Source organism: Engystomops pustulosus, chromosome 5 (assembly GCF_040894005.1).
Source record: "Engystomops pustulosus chromosome 5, aEngPut4.maternal, whole genome shotgun sequence".
NCBI lineage: Eukaryota > Metazoa > Chordata > Amphibia > Anura > Leptodactylidae > Engystomops > Engystomops pustulosus.
Genome location: NC_092415.1, coordinates 143,085,939 through 143,099,451, shown reverse-complemented (window position 1 = coordinate 143,099,451; position 13,513 = coordinate 143,085,939). Strand labels below are relative to the sequence as shown.

The window sequence follows — 13,513 nt, the reverse complement described above, 5'->3', positions numbered from 1 at the left end:
GAGCAGCCAGAAGAGTGATAGGAGTTAAAACAGCAATAAAACGGAGTTAATTGTAAAGTAAGGGGTTAAAATGATCTTTATTGTGTTAACATCACTCGGGGATTGAGATGTGAGAATTTTCTTTCGTGGGAAAACCCCTTTAAGCTGACCATTTCAGCCTGGGGCTAAAGTTCAGTAAATTACAAGCATCCAGAGTGCTTGGCCAGAGGTCAAAGTGGGCAGAGAGGTACATTTGTTGGTAGGGGTAGTATATAAGTCAGGTGTTCTTAAGTCTGTATTTACTTAAAGGCATCTACCACCAGGATGGAAGACTGTGTGCAAATGAGGGGCTACAGGCTCCTTTAACCACTATGGAGCCTGGAGCTCCTCAGGCTCATGTGCATACAGTCCTTCATTCTGGTGGTAGATGCTCTTTAAACTAGTTGGACAACCTTTTGATGAAAATTTTAAGGGTGATGAAGAGCTGAATGGGACATCATTTTTTTTCTATTAGGGCATTCACTGGGTGGAAAAATGTTTATTCTAATAGGTCATTTTAGACACAGGGATAACTTCTGTCTGTTTCTTTTTATGTGCATTCTCAGGAATAGTGGAGGGGGTTAAATTTTCAGGGTTTAATGAAGTTTTTATTATTTTTAGACCCTGTATTGTGCAAACATGACAGGCCTGTGAGTCCTGGAGAGGATTTTGGCAAACCTAATGATGGCTTGGGGGGGGTAAAGGGAACATTTTAATGGCAAAATGACTTTTAGGTGGCAGACGCCCACCCAATATGGAGAGGTGACAACTAGGGGCAGCAGCGAATCCTACTGTGTGCTCATCTCGGAAAAACATCCTCCATTTCACTGCTCTCTCCCAAAAGCAGGAGGATTGCTGCCGATGTTCCAGGCGTCCTGAGTGATGTAACTCCCCACATGTGCCTCCATCTGCCAGTATATGTCTATGTATACATTCTGCTTATTCACTGGGGGCTTTTCTGGCTTATGCCCAGAACATGTCCAAAACATGAGAGATGAACACAATCATAAAGTGGTTTTCTGGTAACTTTCCTGGGGTTCTGACCCGTATAAGGAAGAAAATGCAATATGCTTATTGTGTCACTGTGTATCCCAGATATGAAACCCTTAGTTCTACCTCTGCTAACCTATAAAATACTAAATTGTTCTGGTATTGATTACGGTACATAATATACCTGATTAATGCTGACCATTTCTAACAAAGGATTCCAATAACTATTTTTCTGTGTTTCTTTTGAGAATCCTTACATAGAAAGTGACGCAAATCAGAAGCACAAGTTATGTCTTCTTTCTAAATACGGATATAGTCTTCATTGTTAATGCCTTTGGTCCATTATATTTAAATGAGATACATTTGTGCTAATTTGAATGTATTGCTTAATGTTGTACTTGCCCTTAAGAAACCTTGTTGCTTCTAAGCAGTTGTGAAATATAGATTCACTTTATATGAGAAGGTCATGAAGAAATATTAAACACCTCCTGCTTACATTTTCAATTGTCTGAAGTGTTAAAAATTAAAGCCAAAAGAAGCAGAAAATTGTAGTAGACAGAGCTTTTCTTCAAGGAACTATCAAATGTGTCTTGAAGGGAATCTGTCACCACATTTGCACATATACAGCCAGTGGCAGGTTCCTATAGAGCTCTTTTATCTAAAAGAAGGATCTCCGTTCGTTAAAAATTTGTTCTTAACGATCTTATATTGCCTGGCATCAGAGGGGGCGTGTCCTGCTCATCTGGCCCCTCCCATCTAATACTCCCCATGCTCTGTGCCTCCAGTTGATGTTATGTGACCAGAGTGACATAATAACAGGCACTTTAACCTCTTAATAATAGCAAACTGTACCCCATGCATGTATCTTACCACATGAAGTCACAGCAGCCTCCATGGACTTCTACTCCTTTCCATCCTCCAAAGAGGCTGCTGTGATTTCATGTAATAACATACATGGTATACAGGTTTTTATTCTTAGAAGGCGAAAGGACCTGCAATGATGTCACTGGTCACATGTCATGAATGTAACACAAGGCACCGTGTAAAAAATTAAGATATATATATCTGCACAGAGATTTATATGTCTGTAGTTGAATATTAGTAGATTGTCCCTAAGTACAAGGAGGCGGGGCAGTGATGTGAAGAGACACACAGAGCTGTCAGTCAGAATAATGGGGCGTGGTTCACTGCCAGCCTGGGAGAGAGAAGAGTCCCAAAGACCAGACATGAGTCACAAAAGCTAATTTGCATATCAGAAAAGCATCTGTAATTAAGGTACAGAGCCTCACTGGCATCTAATTTTAGTTGATATGGGGGGAACTCTATCAGCAGGCATGGCTTGTCAGGGTGGTCAAAAACTGGTTACAGGTCCTCTTTAAAGGGAACCTGTCACCAAGGACCTCATTTTCACTAAAGACAGGTTGCAGAAGTTTATTACACCTGCAGTGCAAATATGCCTTTCTGCCTTTTCTAAGCATTTGCATTACAGTATAATTGTGTGTTCTAACTTACTCTTGCATCCTGACAAAATCCTGGGGCAGCCCCAGGGGCTGGACTTTGGTTTGGATGCATTTCGAAAACAAATTTGCCTTATCTGTGTTACTCGCTCCTCAGAGCTTGGCCCCCACCTTTGTGACCCTGTACAGCTTCACCTCCTGCTTCTTCTCAGAGGTCACAGCCTGGTCAGCCTGACATCAGTGGGATAGGGACAAGCTGTACAGGAGCACAAAGATGGAGGCAGTCTGAAGCTCAGACAAGTCACATTTTTTGAATTGCATCCAAACCAAAGCCCAGTTTCTGTGACTACCCCAGGATTTTGTCAGCATGCATGAGTAAATTATAACACATAATTATATTGTTATACTAATGCTTAGAAAAGGCAGAGAGGCATTTTTGCACTGCAGGTGTCATGGGTTTTTACAATCGGTCTTTAGTGAAGATGAGGTCCCTGGTGGCAGGTTCCCTTTAAAGGGGTTTTCAGAGAATTTCTAAAACATTTAACCTTGAGTGGATGTTTATATTAAGATTTAAAAAAAATACTCAAAGTTTCTCCTAAATTTCAGTAATGCATATGATGATTTGTTTATATGTGACTGAGGATCTAATATCCACACATGGGTTGGTTGTTATGGTTTTCAGAAATGTATGACCTGGCTACCTTCACAGAACCATAGGGTTTAACAATTTAATGGGGCTACCTGCAGATAGTGGGTTATCGTTTTTTATAGAAACCATTGTACAATTTAAAATGTTGTTTTGTTTTTTTCAGATAGCCTCACTGTTTGCTATATATCTGATTGGATATCTTGATTCTGAAAAATTTTTGAACATATTGTATACTCACATGGTAAGTCATTTCAGGTTATATGGGTCATTTTCATAAAATAACAAGCAGCAAAGAAAAATGCTGCAAAACTATATGTAATCCAACCTAAACCTTCAGAATAAACATTGATCTTTTTGCAGGAACATTAACAATATCATAGGGAATTCTTCTTCTCATGTTATTGTCTATTTTCCTTTGTATAGCATCTATTCAAGAGTCATCATTATATTAGAGTTGACTAGGTCTAGATCCAAAGTGATCTTTGACCCATTTCCACTATGTTCTGGTATGTTATAGTTAATGGTTCTCCCAAATCGGAGTATATTAAGCCCTAAATAACAAGGTGTTAATAACCAGCCATTTTAAGCAAATTTTTGTACATATTGGTTTGTGTCATAACCTCTTTTTTTATGTGCTGCCTAAAAAGGTTTTTGTAACATTTTTTACATGACACTAGTTAAAAATGTACAAATGTTAAAGGTTTATAAAGGTATATTTGTTTTTCTTTGTTTTTCTTTCTTTTACCCGCTCAGACCTAGTGATCATGTGACCGCTGGATCTATAAAGGGATTGGCAGTGTTGGGTCCTCTATTTGGTACATAGCGCTACTTCAACACTAAGTTGAGAGGAAAGGAAAAGTTAAATCATTCAATGATTGAACTTAAAACATAACCATGTAAAAGTGCTGTTAAAATACATGTACTGTATCTACAGTAGAAGTATGACATCTTTTACATATTTGATATCCCCAAGTTTGTAAAAATCTTTATCATACAGTTTTAATGTCTATAGATTGCTTTGTACTGATGGCTAAAGAAGTTATATCAAGGAGTTAAGTAGTTCTCCATGTTCCTCATAAATTTCTTACTGCCAGTGTTCTGATTAGCTCCTTCATGTTGAGAGATCTATGATTGTAGCTCAGTAAATGTTTTTTCTTTTTTTTGTTTCCTTATATTAAAGTGGATTTCCTAGAATTACAACTGATGCTTGCCTCAGGGATATGCCATCAATTTCTGACCTCTGGGTGAGGGGGGCAGCTCCTAGCATTTGCACCAAGAAACTGTTGAAGTTAAAGCTTGCCACTTATATATACAGTCTTTAGTCAACTGCTTTCAGCTCCAGTTTCTATGATTATGCCCCCCCTCCTCCCCCACCATTCAGACGCCAGTAAGTTATCCTGGGAATAGGTCATAAGTGTTAATTCCTGGATAACACTTCTAAGCCATGTGTGTTTAGTCCCAGTGCAACTTCAGTGCATATATTTGAAGAATCATAAAAACAAAACATTATAGCTCTGTTAGTAAATGTAGAAGGTGATCTGGCTAGTCTTGTAAACATAAGTTTTTTTTTTTTTAACCTGATGTCTTGGAGCAAATCTAAAGTCTATGATCCACTTCATGTATATTAATCCTGTTAATGTTATTTTCAGAGCCATCCAGTGATAAGTGTTAAGGGATTTTAATCTATTGTAAGGGATTTATTATCTCAGACTTGCATACTCCAGGTAAACACCTACAGTGGGGAAAAAAAAGTATTTTGTCAGTCCCCAATTCTGCAAGTTTTCCCACTGAAAAACAGTCTATGCAGTCTACCATCATTATGCTGCTAGAGACGTAGCAGTATGCTGCTGTAGTGCCACACGTGTTTCCCTGCTTAAGCCAGTACAAGTACATATCCAGTTTGCAACAGAGCACTTGGATATTACAGAAGAGTATTGGGAGAATGTCATTTGGTCAGATGAAAACCTAGGTAGTGCTGTTTGGTAGAAACACAAGTCATTATGTTCATAATGAATGCTGAGTTGCATCCAAAGAACATGATACCTACTGTGAAGCATGGGGGTATCAATGTCATGCTTTGCGGGTGTTTCTCTGCAACAGTGTGTGCCAATCTTGTAAAGACTTACAAAAACATTTGACCTCTTTCATTGTCAACAAAGCATATAAAACAGGATATGATAAGTATTGAGATTAAAGGGGTTGTCCGAGTTTAAAAAAAAATATATATATGTGGCCCGGGAGCGGGCTGCCTAAAATAATAAAGCTGTACTTACCTTCCGGTGCCCTCCAGTATCCAGCACTGCTGTCGCTCCGGTCCGGGCGCCATGTAAACAAACATGGCCGCCGGAGCAGCGCCGCTGCCGGGTACACCTATCCGTCCCTATACACAGCATTGTGTATGGGGGCCGGAAGGTTGTCATGTCCGGCCGGAAGCTGAATGCAGCGCTGCTCCGGCGGCCATGTTTGTGTACATGGCGCCCGGAGCGACAGCAGCGCTGGATACGGGAGGGCACCGGAAGGTAAGTACAGCTTTATTGTTTTAGGCAGCCCGCTTCCGGCCACATATATTTTTTTTTCAAAACTCGGACAACCCCTTTAACTTATTATTGACCAAATACTTATTTTGGTCTATCTATGATGTCAATTACGGGCCTCTCATCTTTTTCAGTGGGAGAACTTACACAATTGGTGGCTAGCTAAATACTCACCCCCCCTTTCCGCCATCTATATCTTGTACACTGTATTGGGTGTGGTTTGGTCACTAGCTCCAGTATTTGTTGGTATGTGTGTCTCATTCAAGTTATTCCAATGGGAATTCTGAAAACAGCCAAATAAGCTTGCCTAGCTATTTTTGGAATTCCAATATTCAAAAAAATCAAAATCCATCAAATACATTCATTTATTCCTCAGATGAGTATGATCATGTAGGCAGTCTAAGGGAAGACCAGCAACATTGAAGAATATGTAAGGCAAGGAGAACAACAGTCTTGGGTCTCATGCTTGTGAGCATATGCAATTTGCGGTCCTGTTTGTGCGGACATTTTCTGCCCGCATAAACTGGCCATGTGTCACCCTTATGTAACCCATATGCCACCGTAAACTGCCAATAATAGCAAAAAAAAAAAAGGACCATTTACGGTGGACAACACCGTATATAGGCTGTTTTTTGTATTCCCCTAGGTTTCTATGGAGAGCGCCTACCACAAAATCGTCAAAAATTAGGACATGTTTAATTTTTTACGTTGCGGTTATTTTACAAGCTCTTCAAAAGTGTAAAGGAACCACTGCCAAGCATTTTTTGATAACTTTCTTCATACATCAATGAACTGATTTCTCTCGAGTTGAAACCCAAATCATTATTATACCAGTATTGTGTATACAGGCAGTCCCCTACTTAAGAACACCCAACTTACATACGACCCCTAGTTTCAAACGGACCTCTGATTATTGGTAATTTACTGTACTTTAGCCCTAGGCAACAATAAACAGCTATAACAGTTATTACAGGTGTCTGTAATTAAACTTTATTGTTAATCCTGGTGCTTATGACAATCCAACATTTATAAAATACAGTTGTCACGGAGACCAAAAAAATTCTTGCTTGGGTTACAATGATAAAATATACTGCTGCAGGAAAGGGGACATTGAGGGAATGGTGGTGGATGCTGCAGGAAAGGGGTCATTGTCATTGAGGGACAGCTACAGGAAAGGGTACGTGGGAGTGGGGCAGCTATGGAAAAGGGGACATTAGAGGGAGGCATGATATAGAAAAGGGGACAATGGAAACAGGGCAGGCATCAAACAGAAAGGAGACGATATAAGTGCAGGGGCACTTCTTCAGGAAATGGGTCTATATAAGCTAGTCGTACAGGGAGTTATGGTGTGGTGCACAAACATTTTTGGCTAGACAACAGACCCCCATCACGCCACCCACCGGTCCCTAGAGAAAATTTATTTTCCATGACGGCCCACCTGGAGGATTACCCCTTGACCTTTGCAGGGACAGGAAGAAGAGGAGTTAAATGTCCCCCACCCCCTGCATCCCTCTCCAGTGTTCTTCCTGTCCTACAAAGGTCAGGGGGAAGAGAGTGCGTCTCTCCCTCTCATCTCCTCCGGGTGGTGGCGGAGTTAAGCCATGGAGGTGCAGTACCTGGTGCTAAGGAGGTTAGGAGGAACAAATCTTGGAAGGTCTAGAAAAGAAATTAAAATCCAGATTCCTATTTTCTTTAGACAACCTGGATGCTCTACTCGGGGCAGTAAGAGAGACCTTGAATATTGAAGACCCTGTAGAAACAAAGTCTGTACAAGATGAGCTCTTTAGATGCCTGAAGCCAAGAAAAAGCAAGTTTTTCCAGTCAATAATGTTCTAGAAGACATTATTCGGGAAGAATGGAAAGATCCAGAAAGAAGGCTCTCTGTATCCAGGGAGTTACAGACTTTTTTTTGAGGAAGACAAATCTAAGATCTGGAACTCCATACCTAAAGTCGATGTTCAAGTCACCAAAGTAGTAAAAAAGGCTGACCTTCCATTTGAAGACCCGACTCAGATGAAGGACCGAAAATCAGACAGTGTCCTAAAAAAGACATGGAAGCTGGCGATGATGAACCTGAAGGCGAATGTCACAACCACCTCAGTTGCAAGAACCTTGATCTGCTGGCTTAATGGGTTAGAAAATCAGATTATTAGTCGAGCTCCCAAAGAGAAACTCCTAAAAAGTCTTCGCCTCCTGAAATCTGCTGTCACCTTCATTGCCGACTCTTCAGATTGCGTCAGCTTTTCAGCCAAAGAAGGCACTCTAATTTAGCCCGAAGATCCCTATGGCTGAAACAATGCTCAGGAGATTTCAGGTCGAAATGAAATCTGTGTGGCATACCCTTCACAGGAAAATTTCTTCGGTCCAGAACTGAACACTATTCTGGAAAAAGCAGCATACAAAAAGAAGGGATTCCCAGTGCCAAGAACTCAGAGAAGAACTTCCTTTTGTGATACCTGGGAAAAATTTCCATCCTACCAGGGTAAAAGCAAGCAGGGACGATGGAGTTACCCCAAAGGGAGTGGAGGTAGAGGATACGGTGCTACCCACAACAACCAACCAACCCCTAGCAAGAAACAATGACGCCAAGGTGGGGGGGGCGGAGACTATTCCTATTTTCCTCCAAATAGAATCATATAAAAAATGCCTAGATTCTAGGTATAGTGGAAGATGGGATACGAGATCGAGTTGAATTCTCTACCTCCTCGATCGTTTATAATGACAAAAATTTCCTCACTCCAACTCCACCTCATCTCATGTGGGAGGAAGTACAATCTCTTCTAGCAAAGAATGTAATATCTCTTGTACCGACCCATCAATTAAGGAAGGGATTCTATTCCCCTCTTCCTTATCCAGAAGCCAAATGGATCATACAGGATGATCATAAACTTAAAAAACTTAAACAGACACATCAAGTACAGAAAATTCAAGATGGAGTCTCTAAAATTTACAACACCTTTAATTCCTCAAAATGCAGCTCTTTGTACCATAGACCTCAAGGACGCATACTACCACGTCATAATCCACCCCTACTCTCAAAAATACCTAAGGTTTGCGATCTTATCTCCAAAAAACAAAGTACTCCATTATCAGTTCAGAGCTCTACCATTCAGGATCTCCTCAGCGCCAAGACTATACACAAAGATAATGGCAGAACTAGTGGCCATACTAAGACTAAAGGACATACTACTAATTCCTTTCCTAGACGACCTTCTATTAGTAGCAAATATAGAAGAGAATTTAATTTCCCAAAGGAATACAACTCTAGAGATCCTTGAACAACTGGGATGGATCATAAACTACGAGAAATCAAACCTCCAACCCAGCACCAAACTGAAATTCTTGGGCATTCTTCTGGACTCTGTACCCCAATGTTCACTTCTTCCAGAGGAGAAAGCTCTCAATCTCATGTTCCATACAAAAAACTTTCAGAGCAAACAAGTCTGCACGGTAAGAGAGGCAATGAATAGAATGTATAGTCTGTGTCCCTTGGTCCCAAAACCACACAAGGTACTTACAGAATTGGATACTCAGATCCTGGAACAGGGATCTGGAACAGTTGGAGAAGAAAATAAAAATTCCTTCCTTCATAAAAAATTTAACTGGATTGGTGGACTGAAAAGAAAACCTAGTCAAGGGCTTAGAGTGGAACAACTGGATGATAGCTACTATCTTGACAGACGCGAGCAAGACAGGTTGGGGTACAGAGATACCAGGGAAATTTGTCCAAGGTCTATGGTCTCAATTAGAAAAAGACAAATCCTCAAATTAAAGGCAGTCTGGACAACCTTAAAGATGTGCTCAAATCAACTCCAAGGTCCAATGAGGTGACTTGGTCCGGCGCTAGAACTTTTGCCAAACATTCTGCTAGAGATTTCTCATTTGACAGAAAAATACTACAAGCAGTGGTCCCTCCCTAAAAATTCCCAAATCATCTGCTACATCTCCAGGTGGGACGTAATGGAAATCGAGAATTAGACTCTCCGGTAATTCGTTTTCCGTTTAGTCCACATTGACGGCCCGTAATTTTTTCCCTAATCCTGAAAAAGTTCTTGTATGGTTTTATTCGTGTGCGAAGTAACATGCTAATAAACCTCTTGCATCCTTTCTTGGTGTATTTATTTGGTAGACACCTGGAGAGGGAGGCAGGGGGGTGGGACATTTTAACCTCTCTTCTTCCTGTCCCTGCAGAGATCAAGGGGTAATCCTCCAGGTGGGCCGTCATGGTGGACTAAATGGAAAACAAATTACCAGTGAGTCTAAATCTCGCTTTCACAGACGGTCCCTGGGCAAATATTGGTTGGGGACCACTGATCTATAAAAAACCTTTTTATTTTTAATCATTTTTATTAAGTTTCAAAGACAAACTGTAACAATAAACATTCAAATACATATAACAAAATGTATAAAACATGTATGATAAAGGAAGTATAAAGATGGTTCGCTTAGAAGGCTGTCCAGGTTATTATATTATAAACTTCTATAAGCAGAGTGCTCTCCAGAAATCTTGTCAGTCTTAGATGAACTTGACATTATAGTATGTGAAGTATACTCGTACTAGCTCTCTACTCCTTCAATTGTTTCACATTAATTGAATCCGGAGTTTACCATCTGGAGATTATCATTTAACCCTGTTATTTTATCTATGGTATTCAAACCGCCAACGTATTCTGTTCCACTGAGACTATAATCCGGATTTTAGGTGGAAACTCACACGGGACAACCATTCAAGTACATACATACGATTCGGGGGGGGGGATACGTGGGGCCCATACCCACTGGGTATGGCAATGGTCAAAGGGGTGAGGGAAGGGATAATGTAGGTGGAGACAAAAGGATATAACAGGGAGGAACATAAGAGGGGTAGGGGAAAAGAGCTCTGCTATATGGTGAGTGCCTCTGGGGGACAGTAGGGGAGTTGCTATAACTACTTGTCTGGCTGGGGAGCTACGCCCAAGAGGTCTTTGAATCCTGGGGAATCGCGAAATGTCATCCAAGGTTGCCATAGTTTCATAAATTGTTCTTAGGTGCCTGATGTGTCTACCATGATCTCCTCCATTCGGTGGATGTGTATCATTTCCTGCGCCCATTCAGAGATCGTGGGAGCTACAGTTGTACGCCATTTAAGGGGTATTACTGATCTAGCTGCAAGCGAGAATCTTAGGAGGCTACGCTTTTGACTACCTATAGCCCCCGGGAGTATCGAAAGTAATGCTACCTCGGGTGTTTTATCTATTGGCTTGCCCGTGAGATCAGACGTGGCTCTAAGCACTTGCTCCCAAATGGTAGAGATAGCACAGCACGTCCACCACACATGCAGTATAGTGCCTTTTTCCTTTCCGCATCCCCAGCATGTGTCCTGAATCGAAGGGTATATGGAGTGTAAGAGGGCTGGTACTCTGTACCATCTAGTGAGGATTTTGTAGTTGCGCTCCTGGGACATGCAGGCCACTGAAAGCTTGTGAGTGAACAAGAATGCCTTATCCCAATCTTCTGCGGATATTGTAGTACCCAAGTCTCTCTCCCACCCCGCCACATATGGTAGAGGTGTGGTGTCAGACTCCTTCAGTAGCAGGCTATATATTTGAGAAATGCAGTGATCCGGAGGGGACTCTGTCCTAAAAAGGTCCTCGAAGGGAGTAAGTTTGGAGTTATAAGCCGCTACAGTTCCCGGGCGTTTGAGGAATGCTTCCAGCTGGGACATTTCCAACCATGATAAGTTGGATGAGGTCGCGAGCTCTATCAATTCTTAATGTGATAGCATTGGGGCTTCCCCTAACATGTCATGCATGCGTATGTATTCATGGTTATATTGACCCAAGAATTTTATTTTGCCGGCGCGAAGTCAGGATTATAAAATAGAGGGGTAAGCGGGCTCAATGGCCGGGACAACTTCCCTTTTTGGATTAGCGACCTCCAGAGTTTCAATGTTTGGGCTAAAAACAACATTTGCGGTTCAACCTCTACGCGTTGAAAGGGTACCCACGGTAGCACCTTTGATAGGGATTGGGGAGCTATATTGTTCCAATCGGACCCATTGCTTAGAAGCTAGATGATAGTGCCAGTCTATCAAACGCACCAGTCTGAGGCTTGGTGGTAAAGTTTAAAGTCGGGAACACCTCCTCCTCCCTCTGATTTTCGTCTAACCAGAAACTTCCACCCAATCCTCAGATGTGATGTATCCCATATTAAGCGTAGGAGTGCTGACCTTATCGATTTGAAAAATGACGAAGGGGGGGGGGGGGGGGTAATTGGGATTCCCTGGAAGACATAGAGGAAACGAAGTAGAATTTCAATTTTTATGACATTGATTCGGCCAAACCATGAAAGTTGTTTTTTGTTGTATTCCGTAAGATCTTTTAATGTGCACTCTAATAGTGGTAGATAATTGAGGGTGTATAGCTTAGTTAAGTCTACTGGGACCTGAATTCCTAGGTATTTAATGGACGTAGAGTGCCAGCTAAAGGGAAAATGGCATTTCGGATTTTTAAAATTGCTCAGTTGTCTGTATCTTTCAAACTCCTTTAGCAGGGAAGGAAGTGATATCCTAGGTTGCGAGATATAAAGCAGGAGGTCATCCGCAAAGAGGGCCATTTTATATTGGCGCTGACCTGCTTGGATGCCGTGGATGTTAGGGTTATTTCTTATTGCTGTGGCTAGATGCTCCATAACTATGACGTAGAGAAGGGGGGAAAGGGGGCACCCCTGTCAAGTACCATTCCCTATGGGAAAATAATCCGTTAGCCCTTACCCTAGCTGTGGGGAGGTTGTAAAGGGCCAATATCCTCCCCAAGAATTTGGGGCCTAGCCCTAGGTGTTTAAGTGAGGCTGCCATGAAGCTCCAGTGCACCCTATCAAAGGCCTTCTCTGCATCTATAGAGAGAAGGCAGGAAGGAAGTGACCTCTTCTGAGCGTGCTGCATGAGAAGGAATGTTTTAGACAAGTTGTCTCTAGCCTCTCTACCTCTTATGAAACCCACCTGGTCGGTGTGGATTATTTTTGGGAGGTGAGGGGCTAGGCGGTCAGCCATAATCTTAGAATATAGCTTCAGGTCTACATTCAAAAGAAATAGATCTGTAGCTTGCCGGTGTTAGGGGGTCTTTATCTGGTTTCAGCAGGACACTTATGTTAGCTTCCAAGGACTGAGGATGAAAAGCTGAGGTCTGAGAAACAGAAAATACTCTTGTTAGAAGTGGGGCTATTGTTTCCCTGAATGCCTTGTAGAAGGCAGAGTAGAACCCGTCTGGGCCTGGGCTCTTCCCTGCTGGGGTTTGTTTGATAGCCTCAGTTACCTCATTGTCGCTGAAATCCGATTCCAAAACCTTCATCTTGCCATTTGCAAGGGTAGGAAGAGCTGTTTCCGCTATGTAAGCGTGGATTATACAGTTGGGTGTAATAGGAACCAAATTACGCACTAATGTCAGTCGGATTGTGCGTGACCCTGCCATCTGCTGCGCGGATGCGGGGAATGTGTGTTGCACCTTATCTAGGGTGTATGAGTCTAGAGAGTTGACGCCCGCATTTGTTAGCTTGTTCTTATAGGCGACCTTGAAACTGGAGTCGCTGAGCCATAGATTTGCGGTCCAACAAGGCCCTTATCTCGTCTCTTACCAGTATGAGGTCTGCTCGGTCACCAGGTGTCTGTTTAACCTTATGTTTTTGTTCAAGGACATGTAGCCTCTGCAGTAGGGAGGAAAGTTTAAATGAATTCTCTTTTTTTAATCTGACCTCGTGTTCAGTGAAACGGCTGCGGAGCTCACATTTAAGAGCTTCCCATTTCATTGGCAGGTTCTCAGGGGTAATGTCAAGTGAACGGGAATGGTTCTCAATGATGCCCTTAATTTCCTGTGTGCACAGGGCGTCTC

The 13,513-nt window shown here is 42.0% G+C and overlaps 1 protein-coding gene across 6 annotated transcripts in view; it reads left to right on the top strand.

Moving 5' to 3' along the window:
* DPY19L1 (dpy-19 like C-mannosyltransferase 1) overlaps positions 1-13,513 on the top strand; it is a 137,051-nt gene that overhangs the window by 68,878 nt on the left and 54,660 nt on the right. For all 6 annotated transcript variants that reach the window (XM_072153270.1, XM_072153273.1, XM_072153271.1 and 3 more), the window contains one exon: positions 3,278-3,355. In XM_072153270.1, coding sequence (XP_072009371.1) covers positions 3,278-3,355 — 78 coding nt within the window. The remainder of the gene's footprint in view (positions 1-3,277; positions 3,356-13,513) is intronic.